This window comes from Streptopelia decaocto, assembly GCF_964273445.1.
Source record: "Streptopelia decaocto genome assembly, chromosome: 1".
NCBI classification, from domain to species: Eukaryota; Metazoa; Chordata; class Aves; order Columbiformes; family Columbidae; genus Streptopelia; species Streptopelia decaocto.
In genome coordinates, this window is record NC_138663.1 from 184521704 (window position 1) to 184543769 (window position 22066).

The 22066-nt window shown below is 42.9% G+C and overlaps 1 protein-coding gene across 1 annotated transcript in view; it reads left to right on the forward strand.

Moving 5' to 3' along the window:
* LHFPL6 (LHFPL tetraspan subfamily member 6) overlaps positions 1 to 22066 on the forward strand; it is a 145034-nt gene that overhangs the window by 117336 nt on the left and 5632 nt on the right. Inside the window, exon 3 of the mRNA XM_082074870.1 lies at positions 11453 to 11551. Coding sequence (XP_081930996.1) covers positions 11453 to 11551 — 99 coding nt within the window. The remainder of the gene's footprint in view (positions 1 to 11452; positions 11552 to 22066) is intronic.

Here is a 22066-nt window from a genome sequence, read left to right on the forward strand (position 1 = left end):
AGTTTAATCAACGAAGCCATGTGAGTGATCAGTTTCACATGGAATCTTTTATTTCTTAGATTTGACTCAATTTCTTTTGATTTTACACTGTAGTTCAGCACAAACGCAAGCTGCATTGAGTACACCTTTGCTCATGCATAGATTAATTAATGTGCTTAGCTGCCTGCTCTACAAGTAGCCTTGTGGAGTCAGGGGGTATTTAAAAAGCTGCTAAAAAATGTTGCATCTATGGCAGCAAACAATAAATTAAACTGACATCTCCTTTACCAGTTTCTGTTTATTTCACAGCATTTAGCTGTCTATGACCTATCCATCAGAGATAACACAGTGAGACATGTTTGATGGCTGCAGGCCCGTGTATCAATTAAGTTGGTCTGTACATTTTTGCCGAGTTAGAGGAGACTGAAACCTGTGATGTGCCAGTGAGAATAGTATAAAGGGAAAAGTGATTCTCAGTTGTGTTTGGTGGCAACCACTGACTTTTACAACATTATATTGATTTCTCTTACTATATCTCCTATCTAGAGATGTGGTTTCCAAACTCGTTTGATTTGAGGGGTCTTACAGGCTCTCCAGTAGAAATGTGGACCTATTCAATCTTTCTTCTAAGTATAGATTACCTAATAGTATGCACGAACTTGCTTGGAAGTATTTATTGGTTTGCAAGAGGGTCTGCAGACCATGCACTGAAAATGCTACATGTGGTCTTGCTGAAGTTTTACTAAAATGTGCAGTGATCCTTGGACAGCTCAACTAAAATAAAACAAACTAAAATTAAAATGAATTAAAAAAATAAAACAACAACAAAAACCACAAAGAAAAAACAAAAAAACACAAAACCAAAAACCAGCAAAACCAAACCAAAACCAAACAGGCAAAAGCTAAGTAGGCAGTGTTTCCCCACTGAATGCAAGCTTTGCATCACTTCCAGTTCCCTGGTCATTTTGGAGACGTGCCCCCAAAGTGAAGAAAGTGGCTAGACATCTTTGTTGCTTAATCCAGTATCTACAAACCATTATTTTTCACAGATCAGTGAACTAGTATACATGGAAAAGCAATTCTTTGGTATTTAATCCTTATCTGAATATTTCCAAAGTCTGGGACAATCCAGAGGCAAAATCACTGCTCAGCAGTCAGGCTGCTGCAGAGTTTTCCTTAATGCTTATAACAACCTTAGTCTGTGCAGTTTGTATTGACAAGATATGGCAACGCCTGTCCATTAATCCCTTTGTCTGCTTAGGCATCTTCACTGACACAGGATGTACTTCCTTCATTCCTTCCTCATGGTCCTTCAAGAGATCAGCTCATGTAATGGGTAATCCTTTGAGAGTGGAGCTTCTGTGAAGGCTTGGGCTAGTTTTGTCTGGTTGCTATTGAAATTCATACTAATGAAAAGGAATATGCCTTATCTACTATGACTACATGGAGAATTATTTATTTTGGGAAACTAGTTATTAAAATACTTTTTGTTAATTACAGTAGGCACCCTTGTATTTCTAATGGAGTGATTTATATTTAAATACACTTTGTCATATGCCATATGCCGCTCTAGACTCTTTGAACTGTCAAGCATTTGATTCTGAGCCACAAAATGATGGGTCAAGCACACAGATGGGTTGTCACATGAAGAATCTGATGGCATGTGATAATGCTCAGGCTTTTTTTTTTTTTTGTTCCCCCATAAAGCTTATAATGTACCAGCAATGATCATGGCTTGCCAAACTAAAATGAGCTTACAGTCAAACTCCAGAGTATTTTCTGGAGTTCTTCAAGCATTTCAGTTCCACTCTGCAGATTCACTCTGCCTTTAACTGGACAATGTCACATCCTTTGCATCTTTTTTTGGTGTCAATCAGTTTGTTGTGTGACAAACTCCAGGAGGAATGACAGAGACACCCACCAAAGCTAACCCTGAGTGACTCTGTGGTAGCAATTGAGGCAGAGCAAGGCCATTTTGAAGCAGCAACTTGTTTCAATAGAAATAAATTCCTTTTAGGGTAGAGCATACAGGTTCACTCCCAGGAGCATGGTAATTTTTCCTTTAATCTTCTCTTCTTCCCTAACATTCGGGTCATTTTACCATAAAGGAAGGCAGAATTCATGACAGGAATTGATGCATTTTCACCTTAAGAGCAGAATGATGGCAGAAGGATAGAAAATATGGGATAAAATAAAGTGTAGGTGACTTTGGGCCAGATTCAATTACAGATTCATACACTTTTTTTAAAGTGTTTACCATACAGATATTTTCCCTTGAGGTAGGCTTTAAAGCTCACATTAAGATCAATAGATACCTAGGGTGAAACTCATTAGCCTAAATCTAGATGCTTTACGCTGTTAGGGATACCCTGGGGTTTGCAAGACCTCTCCGTGGCTGGCAGGTAGGGCAGAGGACTTAGGGGTAACTTGTGCAGCTCTGGAGAGGCAGCTGGAGGCCAAGCAAGGCAGTGAACAGCACAGAAGGTGGGGTATTTGGGTGGCTGAATCCCACTTTGAGTCAATCCTGCCAGTGGAGCACAAATCAGTCATTGAGCTGCAAGTGTCTAGTGCTATTCGAGATGCCCTTGGCTCTCCCACCTGCAGCTGCTAGTCTGGGAGCATCTCGCTTTCCCTAATGGCTGTGTCATGTCTACGAGTCCCATGTGAATGTCTTTGCTGTCTTAGAGTTAGGTGAACTTAGATGTGTCCTAGTCATAGACCTACGTCTATGTTTTCTTTAGGATGAGAAAAATACATTCTAGACTCCATTGATTGTACTGACAAGGGTCTCAATTCAATTGCCACTGCAGAGGCATCGCTGCAGGTTTGATATGCCCTATGCTATTTGAGGTGTCTAGAAAGGAAGATCCACACTGTTCTCCACCAGGATCTGGTCTCCAAGTGGGCCACCCAGCTGAACTGCAAGTAGTCCTATGTGCATGCACCTGACTTAAGCCCCAGCTGCCTTAAGATGAGGTTCCTGAATGATGGAAAAACAGATTCCTAGTCTTTCATGTTGGAAGGGATGTCGAGAGGTCATATACACCAACCTTCTGCTTAAAGCAGGACAAACCCCAAATCATGACTATGATAATTATTTTCATGGCTCCAGGTACTCATTTAGACAAACATAAGCAGCCAAGTCTGGGTTTATCCAGAATGCTCAGTGCTGTGCCTTGTGTCTAAACACTGGAGGATTCACAATCTCGATACTCCTCCACTTACCTCATCCATGGACACATAACCAGTACGTATTGCAGGAAGCCAAAAGAAGAAAACGTGGTGATGCTGGAAACTCTCAGATCCCATTGTCTGCACTCAACACTTGTGGCTGGGAGAAACAGCCATAGAGAAAGCCTTTTTTTTTTTTTTTCTTTTCTTTTTTTTTTTTTCTCCCTGATTTGAACCTTGGTCCCTCATCCCCTGGGATCTATGTAGCTTCTATCTGAAGGATGTCCTACTTGGTACCAAACACTTGTATCATAATTGGCTGAGAAAATGAAAATTTAAGAGGGTCTGTGTGATCTGATGGCGAGGGAATCAGCCTGGAGGCTGATTCAGTGAATATTCATTCTTTAATCAATTGGTATGTCCTCCAGATATCCTCCACCTTGATTCTGTCACCAGCCTTGGCCTCACTTAATTTTAACCAATATAAATTAAATAGGCACATACCTGTTTCCTTGGATCTCTCTAAATCCCCCTGCATGTGAATGGTGCTTTATAATAAATGGTAATAGTTTTCAACGAAATATCCAACTGTGCACTGTAATTCAACTAGTTTTCAAATATTGTGTCACTCGTCCTACTGCATACATAAAATAAGATTAAACTCTTGGATTTCTTAATGTCTAGTGCCAACCTGCACAGACTGTGGAACCTGTTTACTGCTGCTTTATAAAATCTCATTACAAGAAGTATTTCTAGGGGTGATTTTCAAGGGCTGGAACTGTTGAGACCTGCAACCTTCTGGAATCCCCTTCACCAGCACCTATTTTGTAGGCTTCAAAATTGGTGCTGTATCTTTCCCTTCCATGGCAGCATCTGCCACAGCCCTGTCACTTGTCCTTTTATCAAATGGCTCTTATTAACTCACTTCCATTTAGTGGCAGCTCTGTGTTTGGTTTCTCCACTCGTCCTACTTCACTGTTCCTTTTGGGTTCCTCCCAGTCACCATCCACATTTTTTGAAGCCTTCAGTATTGCCTTAAAAAACTCCCAGGGCCAAATAGATCAGGCAAAACCATTAGCTTTTGGGTAGCAATATAGGACCTCTGAGGGGGAGGATATCCCCTTCTGAAGCACGTGTTTAGTTATGAGCACACCACCTTTGATCAAATGAAAATCAAAGTGAAGTGATGCATCATCTCTCAGAAATCTGCACCCTCCACTGCCCCATGCCCACAGTCAGGGGGAAGGTGCAGGCTGTGACTCTTCCACCACACAGCACCTTGCCATGCTGGATGCTGGCAGGCATTTGTAACACATTTTTTAGGCTTTCTCCTCCGCCGTCCCTGTGTTCTGAGAGCTCTGGAAGGCAGCAGCAGGCGGGTGGCCGCTCTTCACTGTGGCTGCTCGCGGAGGTTTGGAGCCAAGCAGCTGCCAGCAGCAAGTGCTCATGGTTTGGAGCAAACCAAAATACCAGAAAAAGTCTTATTTGTGGGCTGTGGCTTCACAGTCAGAAGGAGGGGAATTAAGCAAAGCCAAATTCATGGAATTAAAACCTGTCAATCAGAACCAGAAGGGAAAGGGCGGTGAGGCTTTGCCCTTGTCTGAAAACCCACGAGTGCTATTTCCACATTGCTCAAGATGGAAGCAGTGTTAGTGGAGGCAGAATCTGCAAAGCATTTTGTTCTCTCTGGTTTTGTTGTTCTTATGTTCCATTTTGTTCTGTGTCTAGAGTCCCTTTAACACCCAGCTATAGGAAAGTCTGTGGCAGAAACACCTTGACCTTGAGTGGAGCCCTGAACTGACTCGCTGTCTCCCATGCCATGACCCTCGTGAGGAGTAGTGGGAGGAAATTTGGCACAGCATAAATGTAGTTTCTATCTGTGTGTCCCTGGGGACCCTTGCCTGGACACTCGGACAAAGGAGTCCTTTATTGCCTTCATTCACATTGGAGGCGATCATACCCTTTCTCAAACAATGCACTTTCAGTGCAGGGTCAGTAAGGAACCACTGAAATTCCCCGTGTTCAGCGACTACTAACTTGACAGAGAACTGCTACCCAAGGTGTAGATCTCATTTTTAAGCCTAATAAAAGCCCAGGTCAGGTGCATGCCTGTGTTTGCTGAGGGACAGGTAATAACAGTAACAGAAGGGACCGATATGGCAACAGTAACAGAAGAACAACAGAGAAACCAAAGGACAGAGCAATGATGTCAAAAGAAGCAGTAGGAAGGTGACCTCAAAGAGGGGAAGCTTCTGAGTGAAGAGCTGAGAGCCCAGGCTCTGGAGTTTGTCTGAACCTGCCCTGATTCACCTCTTTCACTCTGCAGTTGCTGCTTGGTTGCAGCTTCTGGAGAGTTTCTTGAACAGGGACTTCAGAATCTGTGTCTGCTGAAGTATTTCACATCACGTTTTTTAACCAGTTCTTCTTTAACCCCATTGTTCGTCGGCTGAGGTATGTCTGAAAGCAGCAGACAATCTTCATGTGCCAGCTCAATTTTACTTTGACACTGCAGGCTCACTTTTGCAGCAGGTAAATGCTTTAAAACCATTACAGGGAAAAGAGGTTTTAAATCACAAGAATTAGGGAGTCAAAGTCTGTGCTGCATCTAAAAATTGGTTTTGTTTTGCTTGTAGAGATCACTGTACCTTCAAGTGACAGATGGGAATGTGAAAACTTTCTATCATCCTTGAAGATTCACATGGGCTAATAGAGAAAAAATGTGAACGGAAAAATCATCATTAAAATGGTCTTGAAAGGGTTGACTTCCAAATTATTGTCTGTCAGCTTCTCCAGATGGCCTGAATATCTGTCAGATGAGCAACACTCATTAGAAATGCCTAGCAAAAAAGAATGGCAAGGTTCCTTTTTGGTCAGGTTTGGAAATGAAAGGGGGGAAAATAGAAGATGGTGGGAAAGAAAGGAAGAAGGTATTTTGAAGAAGATTTTTCTCATCAAGAAGTGACTGTACAAAAGGCAGCATTCAGTTCTAGATTTATTTTCTGTCTGCAGTGCATATATCAAGCTTGACCCACTCCTTTTACTTTTCTAGGTGGAAATACAAATTGGGTTTTCACAATGATGGTGAGCTCCTTCCTGCTTGAGAGGCTTCCCAAATCCCCTGCTACAGCAGTGCAGACCCCTCTAACTGCTGGCCTAGGAGGCCCTTTCTGGTGCCCAGGCAGTCTCTTTCACTGGATTCATACAGTGTAACTGTGACTGGAGCTGAGGATATACAAAAAATGAATACAATTTCCAGTGCCCGTGTAGAAGGCTTTTTAAAAGCCCACAATCAAGGAAAGCCACCACTGGCTTAGTTCCCATCTGAAAATGCGTTTTCTAGCAGCAAGACTCTGAGGCTAAGTGCCTCATTTACTGCCATCACTACCTCTCCTTATTGATCAAACTGATGTTTTTTCCCATCGGATTTATCAGAATCATGTGCTTAGGTTTAGCCTATTCAAGGAAGAAGGAAGGACACTGGGAAAGGTTTGGCTTTATTTAACAGGCTTTTGAAGATGCAATAATCAAATGGGCTGACAACAAACCAAGAATGAGCCATATAGCAATCAGGGGCACGCTGTGACCTCAGCTAGTGAGAGGAAGAGCTGAGTCTGTAAAACAAGACTTGCTAACTAACAAGTGTCAGGACAGTTAGAGACAATTAATTTATGGTGTGATGTCTACCTGGGTTATTTGAGGCACATCAGATCTTTGGGTGGAGGCTCCCATTAAAGCCACAGCAGCGGTCTGAGGACCTGCCCACCACAGGGATCTGCAAGCTTCCTTTTTTTGTGCATTGACTTTTGCTGTTGGTCTTGGTCTTTCTGAGTGCAGTCGTTCTGCTTGTTGCAAAATCTGGGTAATGTCTCTCAGTTTATTAATGCTTCTGTATTTATTGTTTGAGACTGGTCTATATCCACGCTTTTCATGGAGACATCAATAGTGGTTAATATTTTACCTTTTGGAGTGATTGCTGCCTGCCACAAATCATTTCTTTATCACTTCAAAGATGAAACCTAGATCTGTGCCAAGCCACTAATGTAATTACTGTCCCTTCCCTGCCGCCCCGCTGCTCAGCAGCATCCACCATATGCAGAACCTGTTATATGAAATTATTTTTAATCACAGGCTCCACACCAGACAGACAAGTTCATCTTTCAAGTGCTAAGTGTTACTAGAATACGATCACACATTGTACCCACAGCAAGAGTGACAGGGAAGGCAGTCTGGGATGGGCAGGGATTACTCTGAGTAGTTTGCAGTTTTGCCACCTGTAGGTCTGGGCAGCTCCTTGCTTAGCACATAGCTGGTTTTAGGTCACTTTTTGAAGGTATCCAGCCCTCTTCATGGACTATGCAAAGACCCTAGTGGCCAAGTGGGATCCTGTTAAATATTGAAGCCAAACAATTCCAGCCTCGCACTGCTGAAGCTGGCTGCATTAATTCAGCCCCGCAGCTCTCTCCCGTGGGCCTCTCTAGCGCACTGAGCCAGCCGTGGCACTTGCAACAGCAGCATTTCACAGATCAGGGCAAGGAGCCCATTTAATTTCATTCCTGAATGCCAAACTGCTCCAGAAAAGCTGGTCTCTGACAGTGCCAAGACAGCAGCCAAGTGCCACAAGTGCCTGTGCTGCCGGCTGGCCCCGTCCCACAGACCCACTGCCTCGCAGCTCAGAGCTGCAGCCTCTTTCGTGAAGCTGCTGTTTGTGGACCCACACATTTCCTGCCTCTTTCTGTATCTTTTAATGACTATAGTGGATAATGGAAGATGACAGATAATGGTAATTACAGCTTTTTTTTTTTTTTTAACTTTCTTAAGAAATGTTCTAGGCATGCTAAACATTTTAAGCAGCTGTAAAGATGGGTGTGGTGTCATGGGTAGCATAGCTGGCTAAAAACAATAACTATAGGGCAGGCCAGGATGTGACTCTTGAGCTAAACTAGTAACTGGTCTCTACTGAAGCTGCAAAATTAGCTTAAGGGTTTCTGTTGGGCTTGCACCCCTGGGATTTAATTTATATCTTTAAATGGAGGTTTTAGCAGTTCAACAGGATCTACATTCTCTGTGATTAAACAGATTGGCTGTATGTATGAATTATTAGAGGTAATAGTATGCAGTCTTTTTGCTTTTGCGGGGTCTGACCCACACACATTAGTTGCTTACAAACAGAGGTGGATTGATTAGAAGGGAAAGAAGTGGCTGAGGGGCTTTTGTCCAAATCCTATTAATATGGGCTTTGAGGCACACTGGACACTTTTAGTGTGTAAAATAGAGGAACTGAAATACCAGTTACCAGCTTCACTGCCTGTGGAGACTAAGGCAGTATCAGCCCTGTTGAAATCAGACAAAATCCTGCTGAAAGCAATGGGACAGATCCAGCACCATTACACAAACACACTCATGCGTATGTATGCAGCTCAGGCCATAAAGCAAAACTTGTGAATTTTTTTTTCTTACTGAGTAGCAGGCTCTAAGTCCTTGTGGAAGTCTTACACTGAAGGTGTCTGGTGTACCATCGGATACAGAAAGAGTGAACAGGTACACGCTGTTTGGAAGACAATGAATTGTGTTTGAAAGGTGGCAGTTGAAAGTGCTGTGAGCAGTATTCACGGAAAAAAAACCCCAAACAACAACCTGATACTGCAACAAAACCTAAAGGGAGCTGAAAACAAACAGCCCTCTGTGAATGCAATGGGCACTAGGCACTTGCCACCTGAGGCGAGTAATTGGTAAGTGCCAAGTAAGAGCTTGTTCTGGGTTTGGAGGGGCAGCATTGTTATGCTAATGGTCCTTGCACTTGCCTGCAGTGTTGCTGTTGTGCTCTCCTGGAAGAACTGGGCAGGAGGCTTTCCCAGGACCTGTTTGGGAGGAAGGGCTGCCTTGCCTCCTGCCCCTCGAATGGAGCCTATTCAGCATTTGTGAGGTTTCCTCAAGAGTCTGTTCAAAGGCACACATTGATTGAAACCAGTCCAGCCAGGGTGGTTCACTTTTGGCCAGGGCAGCTTCTGAGCTGTGGTGCGCTTGGGCTGGCACCAAGAGAGGTCGTGGCATCACGGCTGGTGTGGGAAGGGGTCAGAACCACAGCAGGACTGGCCAGGGCAGCCACAGTCCACCAGTCTGTGAGGCTACCTCTGACATCTGGGTGCTTTTCTTCCCCTCCCCAGCCATTCTCATTATCAGTGGTGATGGTCTTCCTTGTCCCCTTGGGTCCTGCCCATTTCTAGCACATCAGCCATTCTGTCGGTGCTTCACAGTGCCCTTCTTGCTCTAACAATTCAAGTGAGAATCAGTCTTTTTTTTTTTTTTTTTTTTTTTTTTTTTTTTTCCAGAGAGTCTTAGGGTGTTTTTAACAAAAGTAGACCCAGTTTTGGCATAAGTTCTCTTGTCTGAGAAACATATTTTCTGAGAATTTAATTAGAAGCGACCCTCATTTACATGGATTCTACCAGCTGCCATCATCTCTGCAGCCTCGGGGGAAAAAATCAGATGATACTGTGAAAGCCATTAGTAAGGACATTAGAAGCAACCATATCCAGGTCAGGAAGAGTTCTGAAAATACCTAGCATTCATGTGTCCTTAATTGCTTTTCTCCCATTACAGCTGCTGGGTGAATGCACCATCTGAGAGGGGCTGCCTCAGGGATTTCTTTTCTGTTATGTGATGTAGATATGGAGAGAGGACCAGAAATTGATGGCTCAACAAGGAAAAGAAGTAAACTTGAGTAGCAAGAAGAAATTTGAGTTTAATAGAGGAAGATCTTAGGAGCTAATATTGGGCCCTAAACAGGAGCAGATGTGCTTGGAGGAGCAGCAAAGTAGTTGCTGCCCTACTTTGCTAACAGCTAAGATACTAAGAAAAAGGTGGGATACCACTTCTGGACTTGAGTGCCTTGCTCAGGTGTGTCTTTGAGCAAGTCAGGAACATAATAAGTTTTCTGTGTCTTACAAGAGCATCAGAAATATGAGAAGCTTAAGTATCTTGAGGATAGAGGCAGTGGAAAAGCACAGCTAGCTCCAGGCCCTGAGTCACAATCGCTCTCAGCACTCCTGTTAGTCTGCTGTGACCTCCGCAGTGCCTCTGTCACCACTCCCAGGGCTTTGCTGCACTAGGAGCACGACAGCAGAATTGCTTTGCCAGAGAGCACGTTGTTCTTATTGTCAAGAGAGGAAACGTGAGGTGGAATGAGGTCAGGGGACTTGCGCAAAGTCAGCCAGTGACAACTGTAGGGCTTGAAGCCTTGTCCCAGTCCTGTGCTCTACCTAACAGTTAAAAGGCACCACCGCAAACCCACACTGCAAACTTCTGGGGGACTTGCTTGCCTTTACAGCCTGTGAAGTGTCAGGCGTCCCCAGCCTTTTATCTCCATAGTGATTTGTTTTCAGTCTTGTAAATAAGATCTGACACAAAGGAGGTAACATTTAAATGCTGTAGCATACACTGAAATGTTCTTTCTAGACTGTCCAGGTGAGAATCTTTGCCAGCTACACCCGCTTTCTGGCAGCTGCTGCAGCGACAGCTGAGAATGCAATATGATAAAAATGCCACTTCTGCAAAATAATCATGGCCTATTGGGTGACCCCCAGCAAGATCTTGTGAAGGGAGAGACTTAGCCAAAACACGTCTGTTTGGGGCAGCATGAGGGCTGGAGACAGCAAAGCATGTTGTGAATATTAAGCCAAGCAAGATAATAAATAAATGGCTCAAGAGCTCTGCTGTTTCAGCTGAAGTGATTTGAAAAAGCTTTGTGGAGTGTGTACCTGTGGTATGAATTGATCAGGTGACATGAAAAGATTCTTCCTTGGCTTTTGAAAGGGTGAAAAACAAAGGAAAATGACAACAGATTAGCACAACTGTCAGTTTACTTTTCCTGCTAGAACCTTGATAGACCCTGGTTGATTGTTGTTTTAATTAATCAGAAGCAATCATCTTGTAAATGCTGTAATTAACACAGCTTCTTTTTAACCCCGTGTTGAGTTTTCCAGACAATATATACAGCAGTTCTGCAGAGCAGAAGGGAAGTTGAAAAGCTGACAGGTAGCAGCTCCAGAAGCTGAGGGTGGCTTCTGGTGCTGAACCGCCAAAGCTGCCTCTAGCCCACAGCCCAGCTGTAAACCAGCATGGCAGAATGCAGCACTGGAAGTCCGAATGATTTTCTCTTGGCTTTAGGAAAATAAGAGATTTTTTTTTTTATTTCTGAGCTTCCCAAATGGCAGTTTGACACTGTGATACCCAAGTGGCACCCTGTGTTTTTAAGCAAATGGCAATTGCTTGTATAAACTTCTATTTTCTTTTCTCTCCTTAGGTTTGTTGATTGGCTCTGGTTGTGCCCTCTATCCTCTTGGCTGGGACAGTGAAGAAGTCAGACAAACCTGTGGTAACCTTTCCAACCAGTTTGAGTTGGGTGAGTCATTATTAGAGTGTCTCTGCCACATTAAACTCTGCTATGTGTTGTCCATAAAAGCGAACAAGGACATGAGCACAGGCTTGGAGAAGCAACCCAGTTGTGTGTGTTGAGTGTCCATATTGAGTCATTCTGATATGGTTCTAAGGGAAAGGATTTCAGACAGATTTATTGGAAATGTTTTACAAAAGAACATTATAAAAGAAAGTTAAGGAATGCATGTATGTACATATGTATATATTTAAGACATCATATTTAATAGTCTTGCAAAATGGAGACAACACTCCTGCAGATCTTGACAGGGTAGGCAGAGGCATCACAGCACAGGTGAGGGTAACTGACTATGAGTGCAATTAGCCATCTTTGAAGTCTGGCATGTTTATGGCCTCCTAACCCAAGCCTAAAGAGTATGGTTTTCATTATTCACATCCTTGGGAAGCTGGTAAATAACACTTATCTCCTATGTCAGCCTTTTCCCAAAGAAGCCACTGGTCTTACTGGTGATATCTGCACTGAGTGCTGAACCAAAGCCAGGGATGTGGCCAAGCTGGACTCACACCTGCATGGTATGAGGTGAGACACCTCTAGAGAGCTGGCTGGGCTGATAGAAAACGAGAGCCCAGGAGGGATCTAAGGGTTAAGCAGTGTGGATAATCAGGATCTGCTCTTTCCGAGCATATCCAGGTCCTTGTTCAGCCAGAAAGACTGATGCAGCTGCTGCTATTCTACTTTATAAGTGCTGTCTGATCCTGTGTCACCTGAGGAAGAGAGAGATCTGCAGTCCTTCTGAAGGAGCAGAGGAGACTGAGCACTCCAAACATCCACAGGCTTGGGAGCTCCCACTCCCAAGCATGTGCACACACAGCTCCCCATTTCCAGCCCCTGCAAGCTAAACTTGATGGATAGTTTTAGAAACCCTTTCCATAGCTGTGTGTGTAGGGCTTGTGGTAGCCTGGCAGTAATCCAAGTGCAAGGAACAATGGATTAAAATTATCTTCTAGGGTTAAACACAAACCTGTTGCATTATCTTTTAATTTTACACTGATAATTCTGTCAGCCTTCAGGAGTAAGGAATTTTGTTTCCATCTCAGAGACATCTCTTGTGAAGATACACAAATGAACTGAGGTTGAAAACAAAAAACCATTGCATTGGGAGAGATGCTCTAGGTCACCCTCCCTTACATCTGTGGTGTTTTGGAGTGTGTTTGATCTGGCATGGGACCAGAAATTCGTATTACCAATATCAGCACCCATCTCTACCGCTGCCACTGATGTTGTTAGCAGCAGCCACTAATGGTGTTGCTCAGGGGATGTGTAACAGGCTCTAGAAGCTGTATCTTCTTATCCTGAATTCTAATATCCTTTTGTGCTATTGACACCCTCTCTGGTGCATGCTTGTGCCTGCTCTTTCACACCAAGTGTGTGAGCAGCCCTGCTCCATGATTCCTGCTTGTGTCTCCTGACAACCTGCTCATTCCCAGGCTTCGGTTGTTGCTCTTCCCAGAGCACAAAAACATGTTACCTTTCCAGGTTATTTCTCTGCAAACCTGCAAGAATGTGGGTGCCGTGCCCATCTGAGCTCCTTGCAGACAGCACGTCGGCAGTTACAAACTGTGACCTTAAGCACAGTCATGCCCACAATCAGCAGAGTCTCTGAGACCACCTTCACCATCTCTAGTTTTGTCTCATGAGTCAGATATTTGCATAAATTGAATCACTGTGCCATTAAAGTCAGTGAAGAAACCCATGTGAAAGACTTCAGCTGACAACTTTACTTCCAGGTGCACATAAGGACCATGAGATATATTACATGAACTGTGAAGGTGTGTAGTCCTACTGTATTTTCTGGACCTGGAGCATGCAGAGCATGCCTAGACTTGATGGGAGTGCTGGTCTCGCCGATCTGCTGCAATCATATGTTAACACATTAATTAACAGATTATAATGAGAGCTGAAATTTGCTGTAGTGATTTCCACCAGGCAGCTCTGCCACTAAACATCTCTTTTCCACATACATTGGCAGTGAATTTAAATGCTTGGCTAGGATTTTTTTACTTAATGTCAGTGCCTGGTTGATGCCGTGTTAGCAAAGTGATCTTTGAAGAAAAGGTATTGTCCGATGGCTGTTTAATAACTACACCGCTCATCATCTTTCATAAATACTTTTGGTTGTTGATAATCTAAACCCTCTAGTCTTTTCTGAATCATTAGAGACTAGCTTACTCATTATAGCCTACAGGCCAAAAATGATGTTTCAAATACTTAATCTCACTAAGTCTCAAGACAAATTTAAGTAATTATTGCTTTCATTTGAATATTTAATTTGATTAAGCCGTGGTGATATGCTTTCTATTCCTGAGTCTGTGAAAGGAGTTATCTCAAAAATGACACATATACATGCTGCATTCAAAATCTGCCCTCAGAAAAGCTGAGCTGCCACGAACCCTGCACTGGTTTGCTGATGGGGGAAGTGGTGGTGGAAGTGCTGGTCCTGCACCTCCTGCTGCTGTAGGTGCTGGCAAGGGTGACACTGAAAGCCTAATTTAATGCGTGTGGTTACTGACGAAGGAGAGGGTGTTCAAAGAGATGCTGATCAGCAGGTAATGTTCAGCCTCCTCTTTGAGGATGGCAGAGCAGCTGGTGCAGCTTAGGCCACAGAGAACCTGTCCATGCAGTTAGGAAGGGAGGGTCAAAGCACACCAGGTTTGATCACAGAGCCAGCAAAGGTGGAAGTTCAGCTCTGAAGGAGATTTGTTCTGGAGCTGCAAAAGGTGAAGTGAAAAAACATTTGAGGTTGGAGGTAGAAAAGATAAGCCAGCAGCTGCAATCTGCATGGTAGGAGGATGAGAAGGAGAAGACGCAGGTGCAGAGGAGGGACTACAAGAACTCGCTTGAGAAGCGGCTGGATTGTGCACCGTGAAATGTAATGTTAACCAGAGATATTACAGAATTAACAATTAAATGAAAAATTTTGCTTTACCAAAACAAGACAAACCCCCACCCTCCATAACATGCTCATAACTAGATGGAATAAATAAAAACCAACGTTAAGAACCCATAAAAAAAGCCTACTCCTTAGTGGGTGTGCTAGATAAGAAGTGCTTCTTCATGTCTTCAGGCACTCTGAAGAGGCATTGGACTAATAGGCACTCCAAATACTGCTGAGATAGCCCATATTGTGAAGAGGCACCCCTTCCCTCTGCCCCCATCAAACACACACATTTCTGTGTACGTTCCAAAGCACTATTTTAAGAGGCTGCAGCAAAAATAACCATGACTTTATGTATAAGTGGATTTGGGTATTCTTTTCTAGAAAACCTGTACCAATATTGTGAAATGCCCAACAGCTTGCTTCTCTCTTTTAAATTGGATACTTATTTGGATTTTATAGGGTGAACTATGTCCAAAGGGTTTACTTAAACATTTATGTATTTAATTGGGCTAATTTTTTCAATCAAGTGAATGTGTTTGTACAGGTCAATCTCTACAAAGAGGAGTCATTCTGCAACTGAAGATACCCTGCCAAGGACAACCCCATTTGTTGATTAAAATGCATTCAATAGATTAGCTGTTTTGCTAATGAGGATGGGAAGTAACCTCCATAAATAAGCCGACAGATAGACTGGTAGACCTGTAGTGGGGCCTGCTGTCTGCTCTTCTCTGCCAATCTGTTTTTGCCATCATGAGAAAAAACACAGTGATAGATTAGGGCTTTGACAAATGATCTCTGGCAAATCTTGTTGGGTGATTAAGATCATCGCAGGTCTCTGTTGTGTTCCTCCACTTGTGGTTCCCAGCACCCCAGTAGTCAGCAGGACCTGTATGGGGACCCTGCTCCGTATTGGGGTATCAGATCATGGGTGGAGCAGAGTTGCCACCAAAACACTAGGCTATGAACTGGAGAAGTCTTCTACCACTGTTTTAAGGCTGCTGACTCCTAGAAATAGGGCAATATAAATAAATGAGAGAAAGCAAAAAGAAACATTTCTGGTTTAAACCAGCACAGTTGTTTGCTCAGTGACTGAGTCAAGTCCTTAGTCTAACTTGGTCACAGGCTAATGCCTGAGGTGGAGACTGGTGTTTAAACTAGTGATATCAGAAAGAACTGCCTTTCCCTTTTACCAAATGTCTGAACATGGACCCAAATCATCTTAATCTCTTGTCACCATGCAAGCTGTTATTGTTATACTGCTTTATTTGCATTCTGGAATTGCCTGTGGGACCACTCAGAATGGCACTGATGTGGCACAGCAGCACAGAGCAGCTGATTGAAGGGTGTTAAAGTGAGTCAGACCTACAGAATCCTGTGGCCTGCAAAAGGAATTAGCAGGCAATCTCCCCAAAGCAAGCATCTTTGTGGCATATTGTATAGCAGACATTCAGTTGTGCTGAGCTAGAGGCACTAATACTGTTTTGTTTTCATTTCTAAATGTACTACACAAGAATAACAGCTGAAAAATTAGCATTTTAGCAGGAGATTTATTAAAGTGAGGGTATGCATTAAAGTGAAGACTGCATCAGACATTTGCAAAAACTTCCACATTTTGTAAAACTTAAATTTTGTGAAGAAATCTTCTGAACTTGCATGCCCTTTTTAAAGGGCAATGTGAGTATATACATGTGAATACATTATGATTGGTTTTGAATGTCTAAAATCAATATGAGACTTCATTTTAGGCTATTACTTTCCTTAGGTTTGCATGCAGAGGCTTCTCACTCATTGCATGCCCTTTTCTGTTGTGATGGGTGCAGAGGCAGCTGAATCCCACAGCAGATCCTGGAAAGGAGAGGGAATGCTCAGTTTAACTGACAAATTCAAGCCTCAGTTGGCATTTGGTGAAACACCATCACGAGACCAATACCTAAGAGCCCAATCAGCAAAATATTTATCTAGAGGAAAATTAATTTATCTAAATGTAGATGACTCATGCCATTGTAGGTGCCCTAGGATATTTCATCTGGCCTCCAGCTGCCACTTCCCTGCCACCAGACATATGAAAATACGTTATGTACTTACCTGATTAACCTGAAAGAATGAAGACACTACATTTAATATAAACTCAAATTTTTAAGTTGAAATACTTGGGAAAAATTTTGTGTCCTCCTTTGAGGAAATACACTGTGTTTGGGCAGTCAGGGCTCAGTCTGCATGATCAATTTTCCACAAGTTTTAACGTCCTACCCCTTTCTGTGAGAGATTACTTTTTATGTCATACCTTTCCTGCCTAGGACCTACTTTTTTAGTCTGCTGGGTGACCATTTGTGCTAAGAAACATCCTACAAACATGGCTTGGTTTTTGCTATATGCACCTATCTTCAGGGCTCATCTTTGAGTTTCATGATGCTTTTCTTTGCTGTTAAAAGCAGTGAAAATCACAGGTCTGGCAGCAAGGGCTCGCATGGTTCAGGTGTGGCCATTGGCACACTGTGCCCTGACTGCCCACCTCGCAGCTGCTGCCGCAGCCTGCCCAAAATGCATTCTGTGCTTGTTTGAGTCCATGCCATCCTTAGGAGGCTGGGAACAGCCTCCTGTGCTGTTTCTTCTGCAGGTCTCCCTAGATCCTCTCCAGTTGTTTTGTGTTCTCTGGCTGTCACACTCCATCACTACCTGTCACACACAGAGACATCCTAGATCTGGGGGCCCGGCTGCAGCAGCAACCAAAGCAGATGGCTCCAAACGCACACCCTTGCTTACCCTCTGTGGTGGCCCGTCCATCTGTGAGATGCTGTGGATGGGCTTTCCTGGCAAAAGTGGCTGTCTGGAGAGCAACTTAAAAGGCTGACTCCCATCCTGAACTAAACAAGCAGCTGAATGGCCCTCAAAAGCCCTCAGAAACTTCGCTGCCGAGGGATATTTGTTTCCAAAGATGATTATTATTAAGGTTCCCATTTGCCGCTTTTGGAGGGCTTGAAACACCTTAAAGAGAACTGTTGACTTGATAATTGCTTTTACTGTAGAAATATTAGAGTAAATGATCTTTAAAGCACTTTAAAAGCAAACAGTGCAGTTACTAAAACAACAACATAAAAACCCCACAGAAAGCAGTGAATACAGAAAGAGCTTTGTCATCTAGTCAATTGGCCTTAGGTGGCATCATTTCAGCATCTGTCTGAGTGTTGACATATAGTGCCAAAACGATCAAGAAAAGGATTTAGAGGGTAGGACAATTTATTAGAATCCTATTAAAGGCGAGGATTTCAAAGCTGTGTTTTCCTATGAGCAATCTATCTGACAAAAACCATTTTTTTTGTTTGCAGATCCCCTGCAAACAGCTCAGAGATCTTACCAGTTTGTTTTTTTTTTTACTGGAGCTGAGCACAGTTTTTACAAGCGTACCTGAGCCGCGGCTGCTGAGTTCTCACATAAATGTATGAGCCAGCCTATGTGCTAGTAAAGGAAGTGTTTCATAAAGAAACATTTCCTCTCTAGTGCTGTCCGAATAACTTCCATTCTTAAATGTTGGTAAGCCTCTGGTGAATATATCAGTGTCCACATATATTTTATCTAATATAAGGCACTTACTTTTGTTCCCAGAATTAGAACATGGTCATGCAAGGACCCTCTGCAGTCAATGGAGATAAGTAGGAGTATCCAGAAAGGGACTTAAACCACCTGGGAGCAAGTACCTGGTGCTCTTTCTTACTTGAAAAGAGCATCTAAACTGGTTATTTGGAATCCCATCATAGTTAAAGGAAGAAAACTAGGTGCTACTAGAGCAGGGTTCACCTACTGTCCTTTAGGTGTCTATCTTAAGATGAAATGCACCACACTTTTATAAGTGACTTTTTCTCCTTGTTGTCTCCAGAGAGGAGACTAGTCCAGTGTGGATTTCTGCACTCTGGATGTCCAAAGAGAGGTGAAATTAATTTCACTTCCTTCAACAGGTGAGCTTTCTGCAGACTTCTTCCAGGAGGCTGGGAAAGCTCTTCATTAGCAGGATGTAAGCTATCAGCTCTTGGGAATTTCAGCATTGTAATTGACACAAGGTATTTCTTTCTCCTTCATTGTTCCATGATAAATGCATACCTACAGCAAATTTGAGATTTGATGGAACAAAATGATGTGATCCTCCAAAGAAAGAAGGATTTTGTCGTATGAGTGTCTGCATACAGCATAAATAAAGAATTTCGAGCTTCTTTTTCCACTTTTTTACACTTCTGAAATTTGTGAGATTTTATGCATTTAATTACAGACCAAAATGCCCATACAATTTCTTTGAGCAGTTATAAGTAACCAAAATAGCTTGATCTGTGCATGCATAGGAGATCATATGTTTCTTAAAAAGAAAAATGCATTTAGAAAGCCATATCAGTGCAACAGACAAAGAAACCAGCTTCACCAATTTCATTATTTTGTATTAAGGTATTTGGCAGCAGTTTTACCTTATATAGTGTTCTTTCTTTGTTTAACATAACTACTTTAATCCTTTCTGGATGCATTCCAAGTTTTAACTTATTTTCCTGCTTTTGTAGCTGATTCCACATGACAGTTTTTCATTGTAACTATGTCAAGGAAAAAAATCTTCAGCTGTTTAATTTATCTTGGCTTTGTTTCAAAATAATTGTGCCTTCTTATTAATTAGCCGATTATCTTTTACATTCATTTGTGGCTTTCGTATATCCAAATCCCTGTATATCCCTTAACACCACACTCCTTACTTTTTTCTCTGATTACTTTTCCAACACGCTGATTGACTACATGAATGCACGTTCCCTGTAGTACTGGACTCTCATGTGAAGCTGTTAATTAGAGTTCCTGCATGAGTTTTTGCAAGTAGGAATTGTAGATTGTCTTTTTGAAGGTATATAATTTATATTCTTCAGCCCATCTAATACTGAAACCTTTTTTCCTTCGTCTTGGAAAACAGGCCATATTTATGGTTCAACAATTAGATTTTGCCAAATACTCCAGGCTGCAAGCCCAGGATAGTCTTAACATTAACAACAAAGAAGATGCAAATATTTAAGATACTAAGTCTTGTAATTAACACATTTGCATCCAAGACACTTCCATATTCTGGATATTTTTTCATAAGTGTCAGTTATTGGAGTTTTAAGATGAAAATCATATGTTATTTCCAGGACCTTGATAACTGTGTGTGATAATTATTTATAAGACATCTTGAGTAAAAATCCTGGTAAAATTCTGTTTCAGCAACTGGATCATAGAGTCACAGAATGATAGAATGGTTTGTGTTTGAAGGGACCTTAAAGACCATCTAAATCCAACCCTGCCTGCCATGGACAGGGACACCTTCCACCAGACTAGGTTGCTCAAAACCTCATCCAGCGTAGCCTTGAACACTTCCAGGGATGGGGCATCCACAGCTGATCTGGGCAACCTGTTCTAGTGCCTCACCACCCTCTTAATGAAGAATTTCTATCCTTATATGTAAATCTAAATCTACCCTCTTTCAGTTTAAAGCCATTACCCCTTGTCCAATCACTACATGCCCTTGTAAAACGTCCCTCTTCAGCTTTCTTGTAGGTCCCCTTTAGGTACTGGGAGGCTGCTATAAGGTCTTCCTGGAGCCTTCTCTTCTCCAGGCTGAACAACCCCAACTCTCTCAGCCTGTCTTCATATGAGAGGTGCTCCAGTGCTCTCCAACAGGTCCATGTCCTTCTTACGTTGGGGGCCCCAGAGCTGAATGCATTGCTCCAGGTGGGGTCTCACCAGAGTAGATTAGAGGGGGAGAATCACCACCCTCAATCTGCTGGTCATACTTCTTTTCATACAGCCCAGGATATGGTTTGCTTTCTGGGCTACAAGCTCACGTTGCCAGGTCATGTTGAACTTGTCATCAGCCAACACCCTGAAGTCCTCCTCAGGGCTGCTCTGCATCCGTTCTCCACCCAGCCTGTATTTGTGCTTGGGGTTGCCCCTGCCCATGTGCAGGACTTTGTATTTGTTTAACTTCATGAGATTCACATGGGCCCACTTCTCAAGCCTGTCCAGGTCCCTCTGGATGGCAGCCCTTCCTTTCAGTGTGTTGATCGCACTACACAGCTCACTGTCATCAGCAAACTTGCTGAGGGTGCTCTCAGTCCCACTGTCCATGTTCTATGATTCTATGTCAAGCAGCGCTGGTCGCAATATCGACCCCTGAAGAATGACACTCATCACTGGTCTCCACTTGGACATCGAACTGTTGTTTGCAACTCTTTGAGTGCAACCATCCGGCCAATTTCTTATCCACTGAATGTTCCATCCTTCACATCAATGTCTCTAATTTAGAGACAACCATGTCATGTGGGACAGTACCAAATGCGTTGCACAAGTCTAGGTAGCCGACATCAGTTTTTCTTCTGTTATCCACAAGCACAGTAACCTGTCATAGAAGGTCACCAGGTTTGCCAGGCACGATTTGCCTTTAGTGAAGCCATGTTTGCTGTTAACAATCACCTTCTTATTTTCCATGTGTCTTAGGATAATTTCCAGGAGAATCTGCTCCATGAACTTGCTAGACACAGAGGTAAGACTGACTGGCTTGTAGTTCCCAGGTTTTCCTTTTTTTCCCTTTAAAAAATGGGGATTATGTTTCCCCTTTTCCAGTCAGTGGGAACTTCACCAGACTGCCATGAGTTCTCAAATACAGTGGCTTTGCAACTTCATCTGCCAGTTCCCTCAGGACCTGCAGTTGAATCTCATCAGGTCCCATGGACTTGTGTACCTTCAGGTTCTTTAGATGGTCTCTAACCTGATCTTCTACAGTGGGCAGTGCTTCATTCTCCCTGTCCCTGCCTTTGCCTCCTGAAACTTGCGTGGTGTGGCTAGAGCACTTGCAGGTGAAGACCGAGGCAAAAAAGTCAACGAGTACCCCAAGCTTCTCCATATTCTGGGTAACCAGGTCTCTGGTTTCCTTCCTGAGAGGGCCCACATTTTCCCTAGTCTTCCTTTCATCACCAATGTACCTATAGAAGTTTTTCTTGTTGCCCTTGACATCTCTGTCCAGATTTAATTATATCAGGGCTTTAGCTTTCCTAACCTGATCCCTCTCTACTCAGACAATTTCTCTGTATTCCTTCCAGGCTACCTGTCCTTGCTTCCACTCTCTATAGGCTTCCTTTTTGTATTCGAGTTTGTCCAGGAGCTCCTTGTTCGTCCATGCAGGATCCTGCCACAGCTCCATGATAGATCAAGTGTCTGAAGATTTTCTGTTGCCAAATTTCAATCATTCCCAAATTGGTCTTAATCTTTATTTGCCTTATATGTCGAAAAGGATATGGGGAGCTAGGGGACACATATGACCTTGAAGATCACATTCAAAATCAAGAGAAGGCATGGAAGTGTTTGCTTTGTTTTGTTTTGTTTTAATAAGCCTGCCCATTACTGCAAAACTACCCTTCCACATTCTTTTATTTCTTTCAATTTAGCAAATATTATATTCTATGGGACTATTTTCTGCTGAATCTTCGATAGTGTCCTCACTTACCTTGCTTTTGTCCTTTATCCTCAGGGACTGCAATTTCTTTCAATCCTTTTACAAAATAAAGGACTGTAATGTTTCCACTGTT